Raw genomic sequence first — 26,089 nt, forward strand, 5'->3', positions numbered from 1 at the left:
TGGCCATGAGCGCCGGTGAGCGTTTTGTGCTCGCCGCCGCAAAGCAGTTTTTTTTTTTTTTTTAACTGGACACAAAGACGGACATGCAGGACTTTGTGTCCGGGTTTAAAAAAAAAAAACCTGTTTCGTCACGGAAAGCACAACGCTCACCGGCGCTCATGGCCGGGCATGGTCAGCAGTAGACGGAAACCTGAAAACGGATATCAGGTGCTGGTGTGAACCCAGCGTAACTAAACTAAACAGTGTGCCATTATTATTATTTTTAATATACTTTATGTACAAATTTTGGATAATTTCTGTGAAATCCTGCATTTTTTTCCACTTTTCCTCTTGCTTACGTATTGAGAGCAGTTTCTCCCTCTCACTGAACGTTACGGCATATGGAATACAGGGCTGTAAAATGTGGAGAAAATGAGGGGGGGGCTCACTTCAAACTGTTATATCGCGGACATTATAAAACATACAAGTGTACTTGTGTAATGTTTTGGGTCATATGCTTTCTTTTGTCACTAAGGCTATTTAAGGTGCAGTGGTATCTAAATTATTTCCAGAGATGTCGCTGATTGAAAACACAATTGGGATTGAGATTTTTATATGCAGCTGCATAATATATATGATATAAAATTCCCAATCCCAACTGTGTTTTCAATCAGTGATATCTCTGGAAATAATTTAGACATCACTGTGGGCTTTCCTCTTTCATATGACTCAACAAGCAAGTGTGTATGTTTTATTTATTACAAGGAAAATGTTGTTTTTGTACCGCTTTAGTCAGTGGGTAGGAAATATAATAAACAAAATACTTGAAAGTCTTCAGTAGATGATACCTTTTTTTAATGGCTAACATATAATGATGACAGATTATAACGTTTCGAAGCTCCCGGCTTCTTCTTCAGATATAAGTTATGAGTTATATCTGAAGAAGAAGGCGGGAGCTTCGAAACATTATAATCTGTCATCATTATGAGTTGCCTTTTTTAATGGCTATCATCTACTGAAGACTTTCAAGTTTTTTTGTTTTTTTTTTTTAAATGTTTTATTTATGTTCAAGATATAACTGTTTGAAGTGACCCTCCCTCATTTTCTCTACAAATCATACAGCCTGTACTCGGCATACACAGTAACATTCAGTGAGGGGCAGAAACAGCTCTCAATCCTATTAATATTATAAATGTGAAAGTTTGTGAGTTTGTGGGTTTGTGTGTTTGGATGTTTGCAAGTTCGGATGTTTGTTCCTCAATCACGGAAAAACCGCTCCACCGATTTGGCTGAAATTTTCCACAAACATACTTAATACACCCGATTAAATAATAGGCTACTTTTTGTCACAATAGCGCACATACGTTTTTCCCAGGACCCCCACAAAACCCAAACTCACACCACTATCTCTGCAATCTCACACACTTTGGACCCCGATTTAGCTGAAATTTTCCACAAACATAGTCCCTACACTCGATTGCGCAATAGGCTACTTTTCGTCACAATAGCTCACATACGTTTTTCCCAGGACCCTTTGGATGTTCGGATGTTTGGTGGTCAATCACGCAAAAACCGCTCCACCGATTTGGCTGAAATTTTCCACAAACATAGTCCCTACACTCGATTGCGCAATAGGCTACTTTTCGTCACAATAGCGCACATACGTTTGTGCCAGGACCCCCACAAAACCCAAACTCACACCACCATCTCTGCAATCTCACACACTTTGGACCATAGCAAGCCACAAAATTCATATTGCCCTCTGCAGCCTCGCCCCTAACCCCACACAATCACATATACTTTACCACTTTGCCCCTCACCTTAACGATTCTCTAGGAGGCGCTCTTTAACGCTCCGGAGCAGCCATGTTTGCCCCCACCACTCTGACAATCCGCGACACCACCCACCCATGTCAATACCCCTAGGCGGTCTAATAAATGCAAAAAAAAAAAGGTTAAAAAAAGTAAAAAAAAAAATATAAAAAAAATAAATAAAAAGGATTAAAAATTCAAATCACCCCCCTTTCCCTAGAACACATATAAAAGTAGTTAAAAACTGTGAAATACATACATGTTAGGTATCAGCGCGTCCTAAATCGCCCGCTCTACAAAGTTATACAAATATTTTTCCTGTTCAGTAAACGCCGTAGCGGGAAAAATGCTCAAAATTGCCAAACTGCCATTTTTTCACTCTTTTGATTCTGCTAAAAATTTGAATAAAAAGTGATCAAAGCAATAACTTTTCCCAAAAATGGTAGAAATACAAAGTACACCCGTTCCCGCAAAAAAAGACGCCCTATACATCCCCGTACATGCACGTATTAAAAAAAGTTACGCCTGTCGGAATATGGCGAGTTTTCAAAAAATAATTTTTTAACACAGTTTTGGATTTTTTTAAGGGGTCAAAATGTAAATAAAACCATATAAATTTGGTATCCCCGGAATCGTAACGAAACACAGAATACAAGGGACACGTCATTTTGGTTGCACAGTGAACGCCGTAAAACCAAAGCCCGTAAGAAAGTCGCAGAAATACATTTTTTCTTCAAATCCACCCCATTCTGAATTTTTTCCCTGCTTCCCAGTACATTATATAGAATAAATAATGGTGGCATCATGAAGAAAAAAATTTTCCAGGAAAAATAAAGATCTCATATGGCTCTGGGAGCGGAGAAATAAAAAAGTTATGGGGTTTAGAAGGAGGGGAGTCAAAAACGAAAATCAAAAAATGCCATCGGCGGGAAAGGGTTAACTTTAAATACTTCTGTCCCAAAGTCACTATGTAAAGTTTCTCACAACACCGTATATATAGCAGCTCTAATACAAAGTGACTGCAACACAAAAGTCTCACGTATTCTCAGAATTACAGCAAAAACAAGATACAAACTTACATTTCATATCCCATACCATATACACAGTACGAAAACCTTACCCACCCCTGTATATACCCACTTCTACAATCACCGCAGACGAAGTCGCGGGTACCAGCTAGTACAGAAATAAGGGAAGAGTGAAAAAAAATGCAGGATTTCACGGAAATTATTAAAGTTGTTAATAAAGTATATTTAAAAAATATATATTGACACAAATACAGCCAGAAAAGCAAAAGTTGTTTGAAAGTTTAATTAGTCTTTAAATTATTAAAATTTATATATATATATATATATATATATATACAGTGCCTACAAGTAGTATTCAACCCCCTGCAGATTTAGCAGGTTTGATAAGATGCAAATAAGTTAGAGCCTTCAAACTTCAAACAAGAGCAGGATTTATTAACAGATGCATAAATCTTACAAACCAAAAAGTTAAAGTTAAAGCTCAGTTAAATTTTAATAAATTTAAAATATAAAAGTGTGGGTCAATTATTATTCAACCCCTAGGTTTAATATTTTGTGGAATAACCCTTGTTTGCAATTACAGCTAATAATCGTCTTTTATAAGACCTGATCAGGCCGGCACAGGTCTCTGGAGTTATCTTGGCCCACTCCTCCATGCAGATCTTCTCCAAGTTATCTAGGTTCTTTGGGTGTCTCATGTGGACTTTAATCTTGAGCTCCTTCCACAAGTTTTCAATTGGGTTAAGGTCAGGAGACTGACTAGGCCACTGCAACACCTTGATTTTTTCCCTCTTGAACCAGGCCTTGGTTTTCTTGGCTGTGTGCTTTGGGTCGTTGTCTTGTTGGAAGATGAAATGACGACCCATCTTAAGATCCTTGACGGAGGAGCGGAGGTTCTTGGCCAAAATCTCCAGGTAGGCCGTGCTATCCATCTTCCCATGGATGCGGACCAGATGGCCAGGCCCCTTGGCTGAGAAGCAGCCCCACAGCATGATGCTGCCACCACCATGCTTGACTGTAGGGATGGTATTCTTGGGGTCGTATGCAGTGCCATCCAGTCTCCAAACGTCACGTGTGTGGTTGGCACCAAAGATCTCGATCTTGGTCTCATCAGACCAGAGAACCTTGAACCAGTCTGTCTCAGAGTCCTCCAAGTGATCATGAGCAAACTGTAGACGAGCCTTGACATGACGCTTTGAAAGTAAAGGTACCTTACGGGCTCGTCTGGAACGGAGACCATTGCGGTGGAGTACGTTACTTATGGTATTGACTGAAACCAATGTCCCCACTGCCATGAGATCTTCCCAGAGCTCCTTCCTTGTTGTCCTTGAGTTAGCCTAGACTCTTCGGACAAGCCTGGCCTCGGCACGGTAGGAAACTTTCAATGGCTGTCCAGGCCGTGGAAGGCTAACAGTAGTTCCATAAGCCTTCCACTTCCGGATGATGCTCCCAACAGTGGAGACAGGTAGGCCCAACTCCTTGGAAAGGGTTTTGTACCCCTTGCCATCCTTGTGACCCTCCACGATCTTGTCTCTGATGGCCTTGGAATGCTCCTTTGTCTTTCCCATGTTGACCATGTATGAGTGCTGTTCACAAGTTTGGGGAGGGTCTTAAATAGTCAGAAAAGGCTGGAAAAAGAGATAATTAATCCAAACATGTGAAGCTCATTGTTCTTTGTCCCTGAACTACTTCTTAATACTTTAGGGGAACCAAACAGAATTCTGGTGGTTTGAGGGGTTGAATAATCAATGACCCTCTGAATAAACTTTTCACAATTAAAAAAAAAAATAAACAAAGAAATAACATTCTTTTTTGCTGCAGTGCATTTCACACTTCCAGGCTGATCTACAGTCCAAATGTCACAATGCCAAGTTAATTCCGAATGTGTAAACCTGCAGGGGGTTGAATACTACTTGTAGGCACTGTGTATATATATATATATATATATATATATATATATAGTAATATTTGCATTTTTGGGGGGGGCATCCAATTTTTTTTTACCGCAATACAAAGGCACAAACTATGTTGTGAAAACGTGATCACACGGACCCTTACGGACTGAACACATCAGCATGTGTGAACTGGGCATAAGGTGGGGCGTTCCTCATCTCAGCCCCAAAGTCCTTATCAGATAAGTAATATACAGATAAAGTAACATCTGGACGTGTGATTGTAACAGACTACACATTTAAACTATATAAATCATACAAATATAGATACTTTATCCAAATACCACAATTCCTTTTTACTTTTCACTTTTCAATTATCTCTGACTGTTAGTGAACTCCAACCTGTGGCTATTCAGCCATTGTGAAATAACTTCCATAATGCTGAGTTGTAGATTCACAGCATGGTCAAGGACAACTACATGTAGATTAAAAACTTTTTTTTATTTTTCAAACCATTATTTTTGTTTTCCCTAAATTTAAGTTTTGTCTCCTTATTAAGAATAAAGTTTTCAGCATTTTTGTGATGTGTGCATTTATTATTCTAACATTCAGTAAATAAATGTCTCTCTTTTAGACACTCAAGATATAATAATAATTTTTATTTATATAGCGCCAACATATTCCGCAGTGCTGTACAATTTTTAGGGTTCAAATATAGACAGAAAGATGCATTACAAAGGAAGTCATTTCACAGAATGGGACTGAGGGCCCTGCTTGCAAGGGGCGGCATTGCTTATACAGGGGTCAAATAATTCTGTAATAGAGTTACTGTCATTACACAAACATAAAACAAAACAAAAGTTATAAAACAAATGCCATTAATAGAGAATTTTAGAGCTAATCTACAGTAGTTGGCATTTGGTACTTTTGAACAATTAATGTTCACTATTTACATCACACAGGATCTGTTTTATAGTGACTGTGCAATGTTATTACAGCCTGCACTAATAATACATCTGCTATAAAACAGGTATTGTGTGATATAAATGAAGGGGTCCCCAGATGGTATAACATGCTCCTGTACTTACCTGCATTCCCATAAAGAGCAGTTGGGCGGCCTCCTTCCACCGCAAAGCAGGCGATGATGAATTACGTCATTGCGCCTGTGTCTTGGTAGCGGTTACAATTTTCTGTCTGTGTAAGCCACGGACCCGCGGCCTACACTGACAGTTTTCAACACCTGAAAGAAACTTGCTCCTTAGCGAGAAATCCAGGAGCATGGCTGGGGCAAAAGCACACATGCCCACAGAGAGGGCTTATGAACGCCTCCTTTGGCATGCCTGCCATAGGTTTACCACCACAGGTCTATGCGAAGGATTGGCCATTAATACTAAAAACCCATTTAAGGTCACAAGCTGATTTTTTTTGTGCAGATTTTGGCAGGTTTTTTTTTTTTTTTTTTTTTTTTTAACTAAAGCCAGGAGTGGAGTTAGCAGAAGGTAGAAGTATAAGCAGTTCCTTTATGTTTTCCATTTATTTTCAAGTCACAGTCTCTATCTCACGAAAATTACAGCAAAATCTGCAAAAAAAAGTTGCTTCTACATGTGCCCTCAGCCTAAGGGCCTAAGGCTAATGCCCCATGTTGCAAAATAACTGTTTATTTTGTGGCTTTTTTTTTTTTTTTTTCTTTATACCCCACTTAGTAGTGACTACAGAAGGAATGGAAAATATCTAGGAAGCTCTTATACTTCTCTCTTCTGCTCAATCCATTCCTAGCTTTGGCTCAAAAAAGCAGCTTTTCTGCAACATGGCTGAGGCCCCTCATTGCAGAAACATAGCGTTTTTTTTGTTGCAGATTTTGCTGTGGTTTTTTTTTCTATTTTTTTTTTTTTTTGTGCTAAAGTCAGGAATAGATTAAACAGAAGGTAAAGTCTGAGTACTTCCTATATATTTCCGATTTTTTTTTGTACCCATTCTTGGCTCTGGCTCAAAAAACTGCAACAAAATCAGCAACAAAAAGTGCTGTTTGCAGAATGTGGAGCTTTAATGTAAGGGGCACCCATATTATTATTAATCAAGATATATATGGTAGCAGCAATGATGCGGACCCAACCAGTCAGAGATAGGGACACAAAACTTTAGCAAACAGGTTTATTTAAAAAAAGCAAAATAAATAAGCCATCACGCCAGGCACAAAAATTAGCAAAATAAAATACTTACTGTATTTTTCGGACTATAAGACGCACTTTTTTTCCCCAAAATTTTTGGGGAAAAGAAGGGTGCGTCTTATAGTCTGAAGGTGGCGCCTGGCATCCGCTGTAATAGAGAGGCGGAAGCCGGCAAGTGATAGACGCCATTACAGGTGCCGGGGCCTGAGACATCGCTGCGCTCCTCTGCCCTGCATGAAGCCAGCAGCGGCAGGGGCTCCTCCGTCCCCCCGCTGCTGGCTTCATGAAGGGCAGAGGATCGTAGCGACGTCTCAGGCCCCGGCGTCTATCCCTCCCCGGCATCCGCCTCTCTAGTACAGCGGATGCCGGGGCAGTATCCGTGGCCCCTTCTCCCCCGGGGCCGGTCCCCACCGGCCCCGTACCTGTAAAGTTGCAGGCCGGCTCCTGCGCGGCGATATCGCAGGAGCCGACCTGTCTGGGTGACAGCCGGGAGCCTAATGAGGCTCCCCGGCCTGTCACTGCTGTATTAGTATTGCGGCTGGTCTCTATGAGCAGCCGCCGTAATACTAATATACAGAATGTCCCATAGACGGCAATACAGTTGTATTGCCGTCTATGGGACTTGCGATCAAGTGACCGCAGGTTCAAGCCCCCGGGGGGGGAATAAAATAGTAAAGAAAAAAAAAAAAAAAAAAAAAAGCTTTAAAAATATGAAATAAATAAAAGTTCTAAATCACTCCTGTTTTTTTTTCAATACAAGGTGATCTAAGCAATAGATATCCCCCAAAATGGTATAACTAAAAAGTACAGCTGGCCCCGCAAAAAAAAAACACTCTATGCATCCCCATACAGCTGCAGGGTCACCTGTCAATGTGGCCTTGCAGCTGTTGCAAAACTACAACTCCCATATATTAAATATTTTACCAGTTTTTGCTTCAAAATTTTTTTTCCCCTATTTTCCTCCTCTAAAACCTTATAGTCCAGTGCGTCTTATAGTCCGAAAAATACGGTAACTTCTGGCAAAACAGTGTGAAATAAAATCCTGTTAGTCTGAACTTTAAATTAAACCTTTCATCAGATTGGTCACAGGCAGTTCTACTGTATACACTGCTGGAAAGCTGATCGGCTTTACCAATCTGTGCCCTGGGTAAAGCGCTATCGGTCCCGGTACCGCAGCGCTTTACAGTCAGAATGGCATTTCTGACACTTAGCCAGGGACGCCCCTCTGCCCAGCAGCGCCTATGGCGCTGTACAGTGTGAGCGGGGAGGAACGCCCCCTCCCTCTCCTGATAATACTCATCTATGGATGAGCACTGTGAGCAGAGGGAGGGGGCGTTCCTCCTGGCTCCACAGCACAGCGCCATAGGTACTGCTGGGCAGAAGGGCGTCCCTGGCTAAGTGTCAGAAACGCTCTTCTGACTGTAAAGCGCTACGGCGCCGGGACCGATAGCGCTTTACCCAGGGCACAGATCGGGAAAGCCGACAGTGCGCTGAATTCAGCGCACTGTCAGCTTTCCAGAAGTATATAGAACTGCCTGTGCCCAATCTGATGAAAGGTCCTCTTTAACTAAAAGTAAATGCTAACTGTACGTGGGGTTTACTACCAGCCATACTAATCAACCAAAAACCCCACAATACCGTCTCAGCAGACTCACAGTGCCAAGACAGACCCAGGCACCTCCTCTTACTCCCAGGATCTGCCCTGAAGTGCAGGCTCTGCAGCCTTTTATGGCCCAGTAACGAGCCTGGGACCTACACCTGGGGCTGAGGCCTACTCAAGACCCACACTGGACCACACATAAGTTAGAAATCTGGGGGAGATATACCTGGACTCCAGCAGAGTGCCTGTCAACTTCTCACAGTATATATAGCACCAATAATTCCATGGTATAAACAAAAAGCTAACACGATGACTATCCTGATACAAGAAGGAAAGAGGACCTGCCTGCAAGTGCTTACAACCCATAAAGGAAGGTAAGTGAAGACAATATGTGAGGGCAGGAGATACTAAAGTGGTTGCATAGTAGTAGCAGGCAGAGGTTGATTGGCCATGTATATCACTGGGATATGGGCTACTGGGATGGCAATGTAGCTGTCCTGAGGCCCAGCCCAAGCCTGGTCTGATTGTTGCAGAATGCAGCTCAGTGGTCCCCCCCTTCTATATCTTCAGCGTGGAGGCTGCTGGGCGGCACTGAGAGTATTTGTTGGACAAATCCCCTGAGATTCATCTTGCAAGGAAGTTACACTGCACTTCTTGCACTTAGTATCTGTTTATTCACAGATACTGACTGGTGACACCTTATATAGCTATAACCTTTTCTGTTAGAAGATGGCTGGACCATTGTAGCAAACAGCTGACCTCTTCTGTCCCCTTATCTCCTCATAGAATGTAAGCTGTTGTAAGAAGGGTCTTCACTCCTATTGTTTGAAATGTTTATTTCTTAGTCACATTGTAATGTCTCATATTGTCTGTTCATGTGTCCTCTGATATGTAAAGTGCAGCAGAATATGTTGGTGCTACATAAATAAAGTGCTCATTATTATTATTATGGTTCACCTAGTGGTTTTGTTCGGACCATACAGGTCCTAACCAAAACTGCCATAATATTCTGGCTTCTTTTCAGACCTCAGAGTATAATATGCAGAGTCCCAGGGAAGGAGATCAAACATAAAAAGAAACCGTGTTACTCACCTTTTCTGGGCTCCAATGAAGGTCTTAGAGCCGTTATAATGCCTCAGTGGTCACGTCAGCGTCATGACACAAAATGACGCCAGTTACGTTGGATCTGACATCATTCATAACATCTCTAAGACATGAAGATGCTAGAAGACGAGCATCAGAACCAGAAGTGAGCATTACGGTTTATCACGTTAATCACCTCTCTGGGGAACTCCGATCATTATACTCTGGGGTCTAAAGTAGACCCCAGAGTATAATAATAGTTCATGTGCATTATGGTGTGAAAAGGGGCCACCATAGGACATTATAGTATGTGGAGGGACCACTAAGTGCATACCTCCCAACCGTCCCAGATTCCGCTGGACATTCATGGATTCGGTGTCCTGTCCCACGGTCCCGGTCGGCAGGAGGTATTTCCCGATTTCAACTCATCGGCCTCCAGTGGACGCTGATGAGTTGAATACATAGGCAATTAAAGCAGGAGCTGTCACAGTTTGTCCCTCTTTCTACTCTTCAAAAGTTGGGAGGTCTGCTAAGTGGTGACACAGTACCGTATTATCCTTCAGTACAAAGTTGTTGGTATTGAAATCTCTGTAGAGCCCCATTCTCATGACTGCATTTTGCAGGTCCACAATTGTGAATTCACAGAGTATTAAGGTTAAATCGCCGTGTTGGCACTTTGAGATAAATGAGTGGGTTTTGGGTTGCAGTTTGGGCACTTGGTGTCTAAATAGTTCGCCATCACTGGCATTAGAGATGAGCGAGTACTGTTTGGATCAGCCGATCCGAACAGCACGCTCGCATAGAAATGAATGGACGTAGCTGGCACGCGGGTGGGTTAAGCGGCCGGCCGCCGTCAAAGCGGAAGTACCAGGTGCATCCATTCATTTCTATGGTGCGTGCTGTTCGGATCGGCTGATCCGAACAGTACTTGCTCATCTCTAACTGGCATAGATCATCAATATTAGGGACCCCTGTAGACTTCACTGGGCCAGCACTGCAGGACCTAAACTTGCCATTGTAGTTTATAGATTCCGGGTGTCAGACAGAGCCATCAATACTAGAAATCAGATATCTCCTGTAAACTGCAAAGGTTAATGGCCGACCTATGAGTTACATAATGTTCACTGCGAGCTTGTCCTAACTCTCACCTCCCATTTCAGCCTCATGAATCTATTACAGGCGCAACTTCCCTCCAAGCCACTAGTGGCCGCTACTATCAGAATCCGCCCTCGCCTCGCTTCCGCCTGTTTATAGCTTCTCTCCCGGCATCCTTTGCCCTCTTCTACCAGCTCGGTCCAACATGGTGGGTCTACTATCTGATTCTGTCTTTCGTACAATCCTTCATCATCCACTCCTGGATCCCTAAATTTCACCTTGTTCGACCCAGCGGAGGCTCCCTGACGCCCTTATAATGTTGCGGCCCTATATATTGTCTGCGATTTCAGATTGTGGCGGAGGTTATCGTCCGATGTCTGTGACTGTGAGGGCGTCATGGAGGCCGCTTGTCGCGCTAGGTCTCCGGCTGCTGTTGCGGTGTAAGGTGGTTGGTGTATTGTTGATGTGTTGTAATGCCGGTGGTCTCCGTGCGGAGGGGTCCTCTGGGTGAGTTTGTGAAGTGCTGCTCTGTTGCGAGGTGTTGGTCCGTTTACTGCCCGTAGCACAGGCCGGGGATTGCGGCCTTCTCCCGGTACTGTTCATACGGCTGCAGTGACTGTGTGTGAGGGGTAGAGTACAATGTGGCGATGCATGGAGGATCAGCTCTAAGCACTGTGCCCCGGTATCCTGTGCTGTTTGGGGTGGTGAGCTTGCATATTCTCCGGATGAGCTAGTTTTGTATAGGCTTATATTATAGGCTTTGTTATAGGATTGTATACATCTATTTATGGCGTAGTATTATCTGTATGGAACTGTGTGTGTGATCACATTAACAGGCTGTGCTATGTCTATCTGTAGGTCTCTGGTTGTGGCCAGGGCCTGTATATTGGTGTAGTCTGGGGATTGTCCTGGGAGCTACATGGGTATCCTGCATCGAAAGTGACTGTGGTTCTGGAAGTGGCCCGGTCATTGATACTGCAGGTAGAGAGTCCTGTGAAAGCTTTTCCCGTGTTTGGAGACCACTCTATAGCTACCAAACCCTGTAACTTTCACACACTCCTTGTATGTGTTCCAGGTCAGTATACGTAGCCATGTGGTTCTGCCAGTGTTGTCTGTACGGGTGATAATTTGAGTCTGCTAAGGTGCCTGCTTATGTAACTGTTAGTGGTGCTACAAGACTATTACTCTTAGGTTATATTGTCTTCTATCTCATGTAGTTCCTGTTACTCTTTAGTTACTTTTTTCAAGCATAGATGTTCCATACATCCATGTAACCACTGCAGCAAACAAACAGGCTCTCTCTCTCTTTTGGGTCCCCCCATGCCAACCCGAACGATGGAGAGCCAACCACTAGTCTGTGTGATGTGGCATTCATACTTGCGCCTTGACCTGTCCACCATGATTTGGCCTAAATCCCTGGAAAAACAGTTTAGGGACAGCTTACTGGCGGTCAGTTTAAAAACCCATTCATTTCAATAGGTTTTTAAAGCAAACCTCTGGTGTCTGTATGCAGCCTCTGCCGTGCAACCGTTTTGTTTTTTTGCACAGACATGAAGTCTGAGATGCAGGACTTGTGTCCATGCAAAACAAAAACAAAACTGTTTCACGATGGAGAGGCTGCATACAGACCCTGACGGTTTGCTTTAAAAACCCATTGAGATGAATAGGTTTTTAAATTGACCGCCGGTAAGCTGTCCTCAAGCAATGTTTCCTGGGATTTAGGCGGAATCACAGAGGACAAGTCAAGGTGCAAGTGTGAACACCAAATAATGTGTGTTATTTTTAAGTGTTTTTTTACAAGTTGGCATAATGGGCATGTGCCAGCCTCACTGGTGCTTGTTGCTGGTGCTGCGGGATTACTGGAATTGGTGACGTTCTCCTGCAGCGCTGGAAACATGGACCAGTGAGGTGAATGGGAGCTGCTGCTCTTCAACAGAAGAGAAGTGGGGGGGTAAATATGGCTGCCCCTGCCACCAGCAAAGTTTTACTCTCTGGATAACCTGTTTTAAGTGGGGGTTTTGGAAGGTTTTCTCACTACTTTTTTTTTTTTAATGTTATATGTAGGGACGCGTCAGAACAAAGACCGTGAAGAAGGCTGCTCGGGTCATCATCGAAAAGTACTACACCCGGCTGGGCAATGATTTCCACACCAACAAGCGAGTGTGTGAGGAGATCGCAATCATCCCAAGCAAAAAGCTGCGCAACAAGATTGCTGGGTAAAATAGCCACCAAGAGATAACTTTTGTTACCAAATGTGTTAATAATTGTATTAAAAATGTGAAGTATGATTTTATACTGGCATACCTGAGCTCTGCTATGTAAATATGGCATCTTGCTTTATTGCATGTGAGCGCATAATGTGACCCTTTAAAAATTATATGTAGTAAGCTCACCTGTCCACGACACTCTGGTGTCCCAGGCCGCTGTCCGGTCCTGCTGTGCCCCAGGTCTTGTTCAGATGGAAGTCCTTGCCACATGTGACTACTGAGGCCAGACAGACCCAAGTAAGGACCCAGGACATCACAGGTAACAAGTGACATCCTAGGTCTTTACCTTAGGCCGCTGATATGCCTCAGTAGTCACTTGCAGCGAGCGAGGATTTCTGCGGGACCAGACAGCGGCCTGGAGCACCGTGGACAGGTGAGTATGGTTTTGGTTTGTTTTTTTTAGGACAAGCCTCTTTAATATTACAATAAGGAACTACAGTGTGCTGTAATCTTTCTATTGTACATGAATTATCCAACCTGCATCGAAAGTGATTGTGGCTCTGCTTGTGACCCAGTCATTGATAATGCAGGGAAAGCATACAAGAACGATTTCCCGTGTTTCTGGGTTGTGTGGTACCTTTCAAACCCTGTAACGTTCATACACAGTTAATGTTCTGAGTCACATGTCAATAGACAAATTTACATTGTATTATATTGTATACTGTGGTTTTTTTCCAGGTATGTCACACATTTGATGAAGCGCATCCAGAGAGGCCCCGTCAGAGGCATTTCTATCAAACTACAGGAAGAGGAGAGGGAGAGAAGGGATAACTATGTCCCAGAGGTAAGAATTGTGACATATAATGGAGTCAAGATCTTCATCTTCACAAAACTTGTTGTTGTGTATTGTAGCCGATTGCTATTTATATATTCGGATGGAGGGGCATTCACACTTGTGCCTCTGTCCGCCTGCCGTGATTCTGCTGAAAAGCCAGGAAAAACTGCTTGGGGATAGCATGCTGGCAGTCAGTTTAAAAACCCATTCATTTCAATGAGTTTTTAAAGCAAACCGCCAGTGTCCGTAAGCAGCCTCTCTGCCGTGAAATAGTTTTTTTTTTGTTTTGTTTTTGTTTTGTTTTTTTTTGCATGGACACAAAGTCGAACATACAGGCGCAATTGTGAACGCCCCATAAGGGAGCGTTCACACTACCGTCATTGTATGACAGGTAGTGTCTGCTGCTAGTGTCTGTTCAAAATCTTGCACGGACATTAGCAGCGGACACTAGCTGTGTCCTTGACATTTTTCATTAATTTAAATAGCGATCGGTTGCGTTCTTTGGCACTCCGTGTCTGTCCTTAACTGTCCGTTCGTAAAGATATCCGACTTTTCCAGCGGACAGAAAAAACCTACATGTCGGGTTTTTCTGTCCGCTTGAAAAGTCAGACATTTTTACGAACAGACAGTTAAGGACAGGCACGGAGTGCCAAAGAACGCAACCGATTGCTATTTAAATTAATGAAAAATGTCACGGACACAGCTAGTGTCCGTTGCTAATGTCCGTGCAAGATTTTGAACGGACACTACCTGTCGTCCAATGACAGTAGTGTGAACGCCCCCTTACACGTTTGGAGTTTTGTAATAGTATATATATTTACATAAGACTTCAGATTTTTGTTACTTGCTGGTGTTTGAATTGGCAAGATGTTAGCCCATAGCCCTCAATGAAAGTAGTGACTAAAGCTAGCTGTTCTCAGGGCTGAGAACTCAAGCTTCAAAAAAATACTTTTAATTATATTATACAATCAATATTGTATAATTTAATTGCATAGTTTGTTTCTTAGCAATTCAGCCAATAGAATTTTTTTTTTTTTTTTGGGGGGGGGTTCTGTGAATTGGAGAAGCTTTACTATGTCTGACCACAGTTGTTGTCCATTTATGAAGGTGTCATTATAGGAGTAGTTTGACCTATTATATCTGCAGATGCTATGTTATGTGCGTGGCCATATAAGTGTTTTCTAGGCTCTCGGACTGAATCTAAATGTAACCCACAATACCTATTGGAGTGGCAGTTTCCTGCTTTTTTTTTTTTTTTTTTAAATGTAGATTGTGAGCCCCATATAGGGCTCACAATGTACATTTTTTTCCCCTTATCAGTATGTCTTTTTGGAATATGGGATGCAAACACAGGTATAACATACAAACTCCTTGTGGGATTTGAACACCAGGACCCAGCGCTGAAAGGCTGCAGTGCTAACCACTGAGCCACCGTGTGGCCCCCCAGTTTCTTGCTTTTACACAGCAAACATGTTTAAACTTTGGAATCAAAACTTTATGCAATTTATTTCTGATTCAGTTTTAACTGCATTGTGTGCATGCACATAAGTGACATCATGTGACCTAGAGGTTTATTTTTAACTGTTTGAAAGGGTTCCAGTCTGGTAAAAATAAACTGTAATATGCTTATTTGCAATCTATGACGAGCTATGGCGTATTTACATCCTTAGATGACTGCCAAAAACAACTGAAGTAATTGTGAAGCATCTTTTTTCATAATTGTGTTGTTGCTCCCTAGTTCTTCTTGACTCTTTAGAAATTTACCACTAGGTGGTAGTATACCAGGAAGGTGTGGCTATCAGATAGTAACTTTGGTCAGTGCCAGTATGTAAGGAAACTCCATGACTAGTAACCACATTTGATAATTTACGCATAAACGTTTTGAAGGTATAAGGCTAGAATCACTTGTAGTAGTAAAGTGCATACTATCAGGTTTTACTGCTAACTTCCACAATTTTGATACCAGATTGAGCACCATTGTTTCTATACAGATAAAATATGCTGCAGAATTTCTGTGGGAAATCTTGAAGATTTAGATTGTGAGCCCTTCTTGGGACATTGTTGACAATATCTCTATAAAGTGCTGTCAGCTCTGTTGGTGCTATATACGTAAACAAAATTATAATGTACTGAAAAATACTTTCGCCTTGTTTCAGTTTTATAAGGATGGGTCCCATTGTAGTCAGTGGGGTCCATCAGACCGTGTGTTACTGCTGTTTTAGCAGTCCGTGCCTCCGCTGTTCTGGTCTAGCAGTGGACCATAGTAGTGGAGAACATAGGTGAGCTTAGTGCAAAGGGGTTAGAACATGGCATATTAAAGGTATACACAGAAACCTCTTTGAGGAAACCACCCTAAATTGTTCTGATACGTTTGGGTATGGTAAATGTAAAACTAAAAATTAACCTCAGGGAACTGGGAGAACACTTTTTTTCATAACCGTTATTCAGTTCCACTTTTATTACTCTTTATAATTCTATAAGAAATGGACAGCTGAGTGGTTTAGGGTGGGGGATTGCCTGCGAACTGTTAGGTTCCGTTCCCACGGAGTAATGCGCCGCGCATTCAGACACGTAAACACATTTCAGAGTGTGAGCGCTCAAAACAGATCCCATTCACTTCAATGTGTGCCGGCTTACGGGTGCTACACATTGAAATCAATGGGAGGCTTTTTAACCCATTGATTTCAATGTGTAGCGCACTTGAGCCAACACACATTGAAGTGAATCGGATCTGTTTTGAGTGCTCACACTCTGACACATGTATACGTGTCTGAATGTGCGGCGCGTTACTCCGTGGGAACGAAGCCTTACTGTCCACTCAGTTGACTGCATAGATGTTCCTCTGTGGCCAAAGAGCACAGTTTATTTATAAATAATGTAGGAGTAATGCTAGGTTCACGCTAGCTTTTGAGTTTCCAGCTCCTTCAGGTCCACTTGTGGACCCGATACTCGAAAAACCTATCTGCTTTAAAAGTGGGGTCTGCTGTGTTTCCACTCATTTTTGTATTGAAACCAGCTGACTTGCAGGACTTTTGGACAGCACCCAAACACTAGTGTGACTCTAGCATAACAGGGACGACAAAATGCAGATATAGTGAAGTATTTGCTAACAAAAAATGTTAAGAGCAGACAGGTGCTCTTTGTTTGCGGTAAAACCCCTTTAGATTCAGGCCCTATGTTTGCAAATTTTGCTATTTTTTTTTTTCTTTAGTCAAACCCAGCAAAAGGACTGGAAAATATAAAATTACTTCTCCCTTTTGCTCAGTCCCCTCCTAGTTTTGGCTCAGAAACTAGCAGCAAAATCTGCAACCAAAAAAGCAGCGTTCAACAACGTGGAACCTTATCTTTAGGGTGGCCGGCTGGGACTCCCTTTGACTGTATGATTCTCATATTTCCCGGAGTCCCTGCTGCCCTGCTTGGTGATTTGAGTATGGGACAGTAGTCCTGTGGTGAGTCGGGAACTCCTAGCGTCCTAGATAAATATCATGCCTAGCATTTGGTCTAGGAAATACCCCAAACATACGATCTTTACTTCACAAACCAAATATTAAGTCATCCTTAATATTCCCTTAAGAAACCTTAATATGACGCTCATCTGTGGCCCAAACCATGCCTATTAAGTGTTCTATGTTTTGAATAACTAACTTTCAATTTTTCATTTTTTTTAGGTATCTGCCCTGGATCAAGAGATCATTGAGGTTGATCCTGACACCAAGGAAATGCTGAAGTTGCTGGTGGGTGAAAATAACTTTTTCCTAGGAATCCAGATATCAATATTTATGTGTTGTCTTCTCGTAACACCTGCATCGAAAGTGATTGTGGTTTGATCAGTGGCCCAGTCATTGATACTGCAGGGAAAGCCATATGAAAGATATTCCCGTGTTTGAATGTCACCTTTACATTCCAAACCCTGTTCCTTTCAAACAGCAATTAAAAAAAAAAAAAAAATACATGCCGATTTTGAGGCATTCTGTCACATATTTATGCAAGAGAAATCGCCTACTGTGTACAATGAGGTGACATTTTAATTCAGACAATGTCTTATAGGGGCGTTCACACTACCGTCATTGTCTGACAGGTAGTGTCTGCTGCTAGTGTCCGTTCAAAATCTTGCACTGACATTAGCAGCGGACACTAGCTGTGTCCGTGACATTTTTCATTCATTTAAATGGAGATCGGGTGCGTTCTTTTGCACTCCGTGCCTGTCCTTAACTGTCCGTTTGTAAAGATGTCTGACTTTTCAAGCGGACAGAAAAAATCTACATGTCAGGTTTTTCTGTCCGCTTGAAAAGTCGGACCTCTTTACAAACGGACAGTTAAGGACAAGCACGGACAGCAAAAGAACGCACCCGATCTCCATTTAAATGAATGAAAAGTGTCATGGACACAGCTAGTGTCCGCTGCTAATGTCCGTGCGAAATTTTGAACGGACACTGGGAGCGACACTACCTGTCGGACAATGACGGTAGTGTGAACGCTCCCTAACATTTGAGTGTTTAGTTGTCTTTACTTTTTTTTGTTTTTATTACTGGTCTCTGAAAGTCTGGAATTAATTCTTGCATTAAGTAAAACTTGTTCCTGATAGTTGAATATCAAGACATGTTGCTAAATATTAAATGGATTGTTTTGGCTGAAAAAAAAAAAAATAGTTTAAACTACATGAAGAGGGTGGAAAGAAAAAAAATACTCTCCTCATCAATCAAACATTGCCTAGGCTCCCATTGATCTTTGCTTGCTGTTCATCCTTGACACAGCGAAGGAAATGCACCATCTGCCAATCACATGGCTGGAGTACTAGCCTTTCCTGTGTGGGGCACACAAATCACAAGGACCCGGGAGGCAATACAACAAGAATTTTATTTTTTAACAAACTGCTCAATCTCTTCAAAACTAAATGCAGAAGTTTAAAACTTCCTTTCTAACTTTTTTTTTTTTTTCTTTCTTTCTTTAAATTTCAGGACTTTGGCGGCCTGTCCAACCTGCAAGTGACCCAGCCTACTGTTGGGATGAACTTTAAAACTCCACGGGGGGCTGTTTAATGTTTGTATTGTACAATTTCCAATAAACTTGGAACACCAAATCATTGTGCAAGTCGCTTCATTTTGATATTGTCGTACCTTAAAAAAATTAAACTAGGAAAGCGCTGACTGCCATCATGGAGGGTGTAAACCATATAGATGAATGATCTAGTATGTCAGAAAAACTTTAGATCTATTTGTAGCATCCATGAAAATGAAGAGTTGTCAGCTTTGCATGTTTTCAATCTTGAGCTCTTGATCATAGCTGAGAGATTACTTTTAATAATAGTAGTGACCATTGGCAAGTCCTCTCTAGGAAGTAAATGTTATATGCTTTTGCTGAAGGTTATGATGTAATGGTAGACTCCTTGCAGCTTATGTGCACAGCAGTTTCTGCTTTGGGTCAGGTCAGTGTGTCGCTTTGAACAGCTCTGTGCATCTGCTTTTTCTTGATCACATTTTTGTCAAATCTGTTTCTTGGCAATAGATCAGTGAAACTTAGATTACATCTAAATGGCAGGGATGTTTAAAAAAATTAAAAAATGCATGATATAGTTACTCTAATGTATGAAGGACTAGCTGCTAAGCTGCAGTACTTTGGGGAAGGAAGGGGGTTAGTTCCTATTCAGTCTAATGCAGTAATGGAGCTCCGTTGTGTATATGCTATGGCTCACACCACTACTGCTGGTACTAATGGCCACACTTACTGCATAGACAAATTGTGCAGCCATAACCCACCCTCTCCTAAATTTCCCTCACTCATGTGCACTGGCAATAGAGGAGGAGAGAAGGGGGAGGGGGGAACTTGGCTGCTTCCTTATAAAAGAATATATTGCTTTTCTAATTCATATTTCATGCTTTGTAATGGTAAAAAAGCAATATTATTTTAGTTTTAAATATGCATGATATAGTTAATCTCTAGGTATTTCTGCAGGGCTAACCTTAAAACTGCAGCTCTGAACAGTGGGTGGGTTTAATTCCTGTTCAAGCTGAAGGTCCATTCACACGGAGTAAACGCGCGCTCATTTTGGCAAAGTACACATATAAAAATAAGACTCCCATTGACTTCAATGACCTTTTTTACATGTGTATTTTGCCAAAATGAGTGCGTGTTTTACTCCATGTGAATGGACCCTAATGGAGTACAATTGAATGTAATGGAGAGAGTGCAGGTCCAGAGCATGAATTACACCAATAATAGAGGGATGATTTACCTTTATGTGGTTTTCATCTACTGTCCTGAAAGGTAAAACTAGCTAACTTTATATAGGTACTTTGTTTCAGCGGCATTCTGTATTAAGGAACTGACTGGTATGTTACCCATCTTTCTTGGTACTCTGAAAGTTATGGGGCATTTACAGAGCAATGATGTGGGTTTACTTAGGTATATTTAGTACAGAGCAGTCCCTATTACCTGGTATACTACCCATCTTTCCCAGAACCCTGAAAACCACATATGACATGGCACAATTATGTAACAAGAACTTGGATTTACTTAGCTAAATGTAGTAGAATATTAATTTGTACCATTATGAAGTACGACTTGTGCCGCAAAAAAATAAGTGCTCATATACCTCTGAACGGAAAAAAAACTGCCTATTGCAGGAAGGGGTTAAAGGACGTACAAGTTAAAGTAAAATATTCAAGGAAATTTCCCAAACTAATTCTTATAGGGGCTTTTAAAGGCCTATATGTTCACACTTTTGTTCCTTGTATCTGCTACAAAAAAAGTGGGAAAAAATGCTGAGAAAAGTCCTGCTTGCATTTTTTAAGTGTATTTGTGGACGGAAACTCCCTAGAACAGGTGCAGGTGTGAACCTAGCTGAAGAACACCCAAATCCAATTAAATAAAAAAAAATTGATTTCCTTCAGTGTGTTCATTTGGCAATACAAAGGAAAGGGACCAGTCTTGCGGAGGACAGGCAGATAATCAGCGCTCATTATCTGCCTGTCCTCCGCAAGGCTGGTCCCTTTCCTTTGTATTTGTCATGACGTCCATGTGACGATTATCAGCAGCTACCTTCCAGTACTCTACTGGTTCCTTGTCAAAGGTCGATTGGTTGTTGTGTCCATCACAACCTAACCACGTGCGCGGACACCTGTATTGCTCTTTATATTTTTCCTTACTAAGGGTATCACACAAAGAACGGCTCGGTGCCGGGGATTTTGTCTCCATCTTCTTTTTTATTTGGCAGTAGGCACTAAAAGTTATGCAGTCACAATGGGGTTAAAGAAAAAAATGCATCTAAAACTTTGTTCATGCACTCCCAATGCTCCCAGTGGAAATAACTTTGCACATGCAGTTAAAGGAATTCTATCATTAGGAAAACTCATTTTTAACTAAGCATATAATTGCATGGCCCTTAGAAAAGGCTATTCCACACGTACCTTTAATGTGTTAATCCTCCCAACCCTTTTTTAATTAGTCTGCTTTTATTGATATGCTAATTAGCCAGTGTGCGGCTTGGAAGTGTCTTGATCCTCTCTGAGCACTGCTTGTGGGATCTGTGTACACAGGGGGAGGCTGCTGTTGCTGATGATGACTCTTCACACTGCATTCACCTCCCCCACTGTAGACACAGCAGACAGTGCTCACAGATACTTCCAGATTAGCCTCCAGCATGCACTACTAGGTGCATGCTGGAGGCTAATTAGCATATCAATAAAAGCGGGCTCATTCAAAAACGGCTGGGACGATTAACATACAAAAGGTATTTGTGGAATGGCCTTTCTAAAGGCTATACAAATATATGCTTAGTTAAAAATGAGTTTTCCCAATGATAGAGTCCCTTTAAACTGTTGTTTGGGCACATGGCAGAATGTAAAATCTCTGAGGTGCCAGAACATTGGAAACTCCCGTAAATGACTGGAAAATACACACCTCAAGAAATGTATCAAGGGATTGCGCAATACCTAATATGAGGTTGTAAACTGCTGAGTGGGCTTGGAAGGGAAAGATTATTTGGCTCTTGGAGGGTTGCTTTTTACTAGAATAGTTTTCATGTCTCATTTACAGAACCTAAGATTCCAAAATAGTGGAAAACGCCAAAAACTGACCCATTAGAAACTTCACTATTCTTCAAGGGATCTAATGTGCTTTTCAACCTCGCAGGCGTTTCATAGCATTTATTAATAAGAGCCCATGAAATTAAAAACTTATTTCTTCCAATAAAGTGTAATTTTAGATATTTTTTTCACAAGTTGTTAAAGAAGAAAAAAAAAGAAATACTTGGTTTGTTATGCAATTTCTTCTGCATACAGCAATGCCCAATATATGGTAGGACTCTGAAGGGAGAAAGCACTCTTGGCATTCAGGTTTTTTTGCTGGAATAGTTTTTGGGTGTTACGTCACAGTTGCAGCACCTTTGAGGAATCGGAGCAGTGGATACACTCCATTTTGGAAAATACAACCCTCAGGTCATTTATGAAAAGGATAGTGAGTTTTGATCTTACAGGTGATTCATAGAATTTATTAACATTGGACCACAAAAATTATGAATTTTAACTTTTTCCAATAAAATGTAGCTTTAGCCAAAAATTTCTCATTTTCTAAAGGGTTTAAAGGAGAAAAATGCATCCCCCAGTGATATGTAGTTTCTTATGAGTAAGGAAATATCCCACATGTTAATTTATACTGCTGTTGGGACACATGAAGGGAGCAGCGCCATTAGGCTGGGTTCACATGGGGTTTTTGGGCTGGATTTTGATGTGGAATCCGTGTCAGAATCCAGCTCAAAAAACCGCCTCCCATTGAACTCAATAGCAGCTGGTCATTTCCTCTTTCCGCGAGCGGTTTATTCCCACTCATGGAAAAAAGAAGTGACCTGCCCTTTCTTCAGGCAGATTCCGCGTCTGATTCAGCCGCGGACGTCCACCTCGCGACATCTCTCTCCCGACTAGGCCCATTCATCTGGAGCGGAATGCCGTGACTGCATGCCGTTGCATCTAACAGCTAGCTGCTTTTTAGACTGGAATCTAAAGTGGCCTCCTTGTCAAATTTTGATCCAAAAAAACCTTGTGTGAACCTACCCTTAGGCAGACGTTTTAGGAATTATTTTCAGGTGTTACGGCAAATTTTCAGAGTCCCTTAGGTGCCTGTACAGCGGAATGTACACTCCAAGAAATTTATCAAGGGGTAGAGATTTTAGACTCTGGAGATCCTCTGTGTTTTCTGTCTACAGTGTTTTAGATATGAGTTTCGCTAATTGGTGCCTTAGCCTAAGGATAGCAGCACATGACCTTGTTTCATGGGTGAAACACGGTCCGTGCTTTAGCCAGATTTACTGGCTTAAACTTCATGCTGGGAGTGAGACTTCTAGCAGTATAGTTATCTATATAGTCCCTACCTCCCAGCGACATACTGTCCTGTACTGTAATTGATACGGGATAGTATGTCGCTGAGAGGCAGGGACTCCTACCATCATAGAATACTGCTAGAAGTCTCGCTCTCAGCATGAAGTTCAAGCTGGTAAATGTGGCTGAGACATGGACCGCGTTTCACAGGTGAAACACGGTCGTGAGCTGCTACTCTGAGAGCTAGTTTGCAGTTTTTAGCTTCTCTTCAAGGTCTCCTTGTAGATCTTTAAGACTTTGATATGAACCGATGACCTCTTCTGAATCATTTATTTGAGGGCGTGTGCAGTATAAAAGCTGCTAGTTGACAGTGGCCGGGTTACAGCAAACCTGTTTATAGTAACGTACAGGGAACTTCCTAAACTATTCACAGATGCACATCCACAGGTAAGTGCTGAAGAAGAGTTCTCTCTAATCTTTGTGTGATAATACAGGAAACAATGGCAGCCCATTGCATTGTACAGTCATGAAAGTGATATCATGCCCAACAATTACCAATCACTTGGGATGTTTTTTTCCAGGAACAAAATCGTAGTTTTAATCTTGTTCTAGCTAAGTGTAGTGCTTGTCATAACTAAATTTTGAAATGTCAGCATAAAGGCTTTTTTCACTTTTATTTGCTTAACCTTTTAAGGACGCACGGTAGTTTGTACGTTAATGCTCAGCGACTTTTTTCATATTCTTGCCCCCCCCCCCCCTCCCTTTCATAATCATTACGGTTTTATTTTCCTGTTGCTATAGCTATGTGATAACACTATTTTTGGAAAGTGGGAATTAGTATGGACGTGGAGATACCTAACATGTATGTTTGCTTACATTATATATTTTTTTTTAAAAATATAAAGGTGGTTTTTTTAAAACCTTTTTATTATTTGTTTATTAGTATGTGGTCTCAGATCACCAGTGCAATTTCCTGCATTACATAGTAATGCAGAACATCGCACATGGCTGCCATGGCAAAATGTCACCATGGAACACCATGCCTTGTTGCCCCTCAGATCCCATGGATGCCATGATTGCTATTGACTAAAACAAAGCTGACTCTTCTGGGTCCTGAACAGCTACTTAAATGAATAACAAATGCTGTATACCATGTGTGGACAGTCATACACTCCTCCTATTAACCTAATATTATTACCTCCTGCCTGCTGTTACCCACGGCCTCCATAATATTAGGTTAGAATGAGGCTGTGACCCATTCGGAGACCAGGTTAGCCATGTAGGGGGTGCTGATAGCCATGCATGGGTGGGGTTTGGCATTAAGGGGTGGGGTTAATTAAATATACAGTAATATATATATATATATATATATATATATATATATATATATATATACTCACCGGCCACTTTATTAGGTACACCATGCTAGTAATGGGTTGGACCCCCTTTTGCCTTCAGAACTGCCTCAATTCTTCGTGGCATAGATTCAACAAGGTGCTGGAAGCATTCCTCAGAGATTTTGGTCCATATTGACATGATGGCATCACACAGTTGCCGCAGATTTGTCGGCTGCACATCCATGATGCGAATCTCCCGTTCCACCACATCCCAAAGATGCTCTATTGGATTGAGATCTGGTGACTGTGGAGGCCATTGGAGTACAGTGAACTCATTGTCATGTTCAAGAAACCAGTCTGAGATGATTCCAGCTTTATGACATGGCGCATTATCCTGCTGAAAGTAGCCATCAGATGTTGGGTACATTGTGGTCATAAAGGGATGGACATGGTCAGCAACAATACTCAGGTAGGCTTTGGCGTTGCAACGATGCTCAATTGGTACCAAGGGGCCCAAAGAGTGCCAAGAAAATATTCCCCACACCATGACACCACCACCACCAGCCTGAACCGTTGATACAAGGCAGGATGGATCCATGCTTTCATGTTGTTGACGCCAAATTCTGACCCTACCATCCGAATGTCGCAGCAGAAATCGAGACTCATCAGACCAGGCAACGTTTTTCCAATCTTCAATTGTCCAATTTCGATGAGCTTGTGCAAATTGTAGCCTCAGTTTCCTGTTCTTAGCTGAAAGGAGTGGCACCCGGTGTGGTCTTCTGCTGCTGTAGCCCATCTGCCTCAAAGTTCGACGTACTGTGCGTTCAGAGATGCTCTTCTGGCTACCTTGGTTGTAACAGGTGGCTATTTGAGTCACTGTTGCCTTTCTATCAGCTCGAACCAGTCTGGCCATTCTCCTCTGACCTCTGGCATCAACAACGCATTTCCGCCCACAGAACTGCCGCTCACTGGATGTTTTTTCTTTTTCGGACCATTCTCTGTAAACCCTAGAGATGGTTGTGCGTGAAAATCCCAGTAGATCAGCAGTTTCTGAAATACTCAGACCAGCCCTTCTGGCACCAACAACCATGCCACGTTCAAAGGCACTCAAATCACCTTTCTTCCCCATACTGATGCTCGGTTTGAACTGTAGGAGATTGTCTTGACCATGTCTACATGCCTAAATGCACTGAGTTGCCGCCATGTGATTGGCTGATTAGAAATTAAGTGTTAACGAGCAGTTGGACAGGTGTACCTAATAAAGTGGCCGGTGAGTGTATATATATATATATATATATATATATATATATATATATATATAATTTTAAAATTAAGATATGATAGGCGCATACACTGGAATGGAAACTGACTACTGCACCCCACATACTCTGAGATGCATGTGTGTGTATATATATATGTATATCATCTGAATATGTGAGGTGCAGTGTTAAAATCATTTCTCATTCTAGCGTATGTACCTTTCTAAATAAATATACATGTTGTACTCGTGTGTGTGTGTGTATATATATATATATATATATATATATATATATATATATATATATAGGAAGCTGATGGCTGGTCAGTAGAGATGAGCGAGTACTGTTCAGATCAGCCGATCCGAATGGAAGCACCTGGTACTTCTGCTTTGACGCCGGCCGCTTAAACCCCCGCGTGCCGGCTACGTCCATTCATTTCAATGCGTGCGTGCTGTTCGGATTGGCTGATCCGAACAGTACTCGC

At 41.9% G+C, this 26,089-nt stretch overlaps 1 protein-coding gene and 3 non-coding genes across 5 annotated transcripts in view; all 4 read left to right on the top strand.

Annotated features, from left to right (window-relative positions):
* RPS17 (ribosomal protein S17) overlaps nucleotides 1-18,778 on the top strand; it is a 161,821-nt gene extending 143,043 nt beyond the window's left edge. Inside the window, exons 1-5 of one of the 2 annotated variants that reach the window (XM_075273744.1) lie at nucleotides 10,804-10,864; nucleotides 12,721-12,872; nucleotides 13,602-13,707; nucleotides 17,367-17,432; nucleotides 18,657-18,778. In XM_075273744.1, coding sequence (XP_075129845.1) covers nucleotides 10,862-10,864; nucleotides 12,721-12,872; nucleotides 13,602-13,707; nucleotides 17,367-17,432; nucleotides 18,657-18,737 — 408 coding nt within the window. In that variant the 5' untranslated portion in view covers nucleotides 10,804-10,861 and the 3' untranslated portion in view covers nucleotides 18,738-18,778. Of the gene's footprint in view, nucleotides 1-10,803; nucleotides 10,865-12,720; nucleotides 12,873-13,601; nucleotides 13,708-17,366; nucleotides 17,433-18,656 lie in introns of those variants that run through there. The other variant, XM_075273745.1, reaches the window with a different exon arrangement.
* On the top strand, nucleotides 11,583-11,712 carry LOC142205387 (small nucleolar RNA SNORA71). Its single transcript, XR_012716395.1, has one exon. It is a non-coding gene; the product is annotated as a small nucleolar RNA SNORA71 (small nucleolar RNA).
* Nucleotides 13,399-13,526, top strand: LOC142205389 (small nucleolar RNA SNORA71). The gene has a single exon (XR_012716397.1). It is a non-coding gene; the product is annotated as a small nucleolar RNA SNORA71 (small nucleolar RNA).
* On the top strand, nucleotides 17,498-17,624 carry LOC142205386 (small nucleolar RNA SNORA71). The gene has a single exon (XR_012716394.1). It is a non-coding gene; the product is annotated as a small nucleolar RNA SNORA71 (small nucleolar RNA).
* Nucleotides 18,779-26,089: the final 7,311 nt, after the last annotated feature.

This window comes from Leptodactylus fuscus, chromosome 5 (genome assembly GCF_031893055.1).
Source record: "Leptodactylus fuscus isolate aLepFus1 chromosome 5, aLepFus1.hap2, whole genome shotgun sequence".
Lineage (NCBI taxonomy): Eukaryota > Metazoa > Chordata > Amphibia > Anura > Leptodactylidae > Leptodactylus > Leptodactylus fuscus.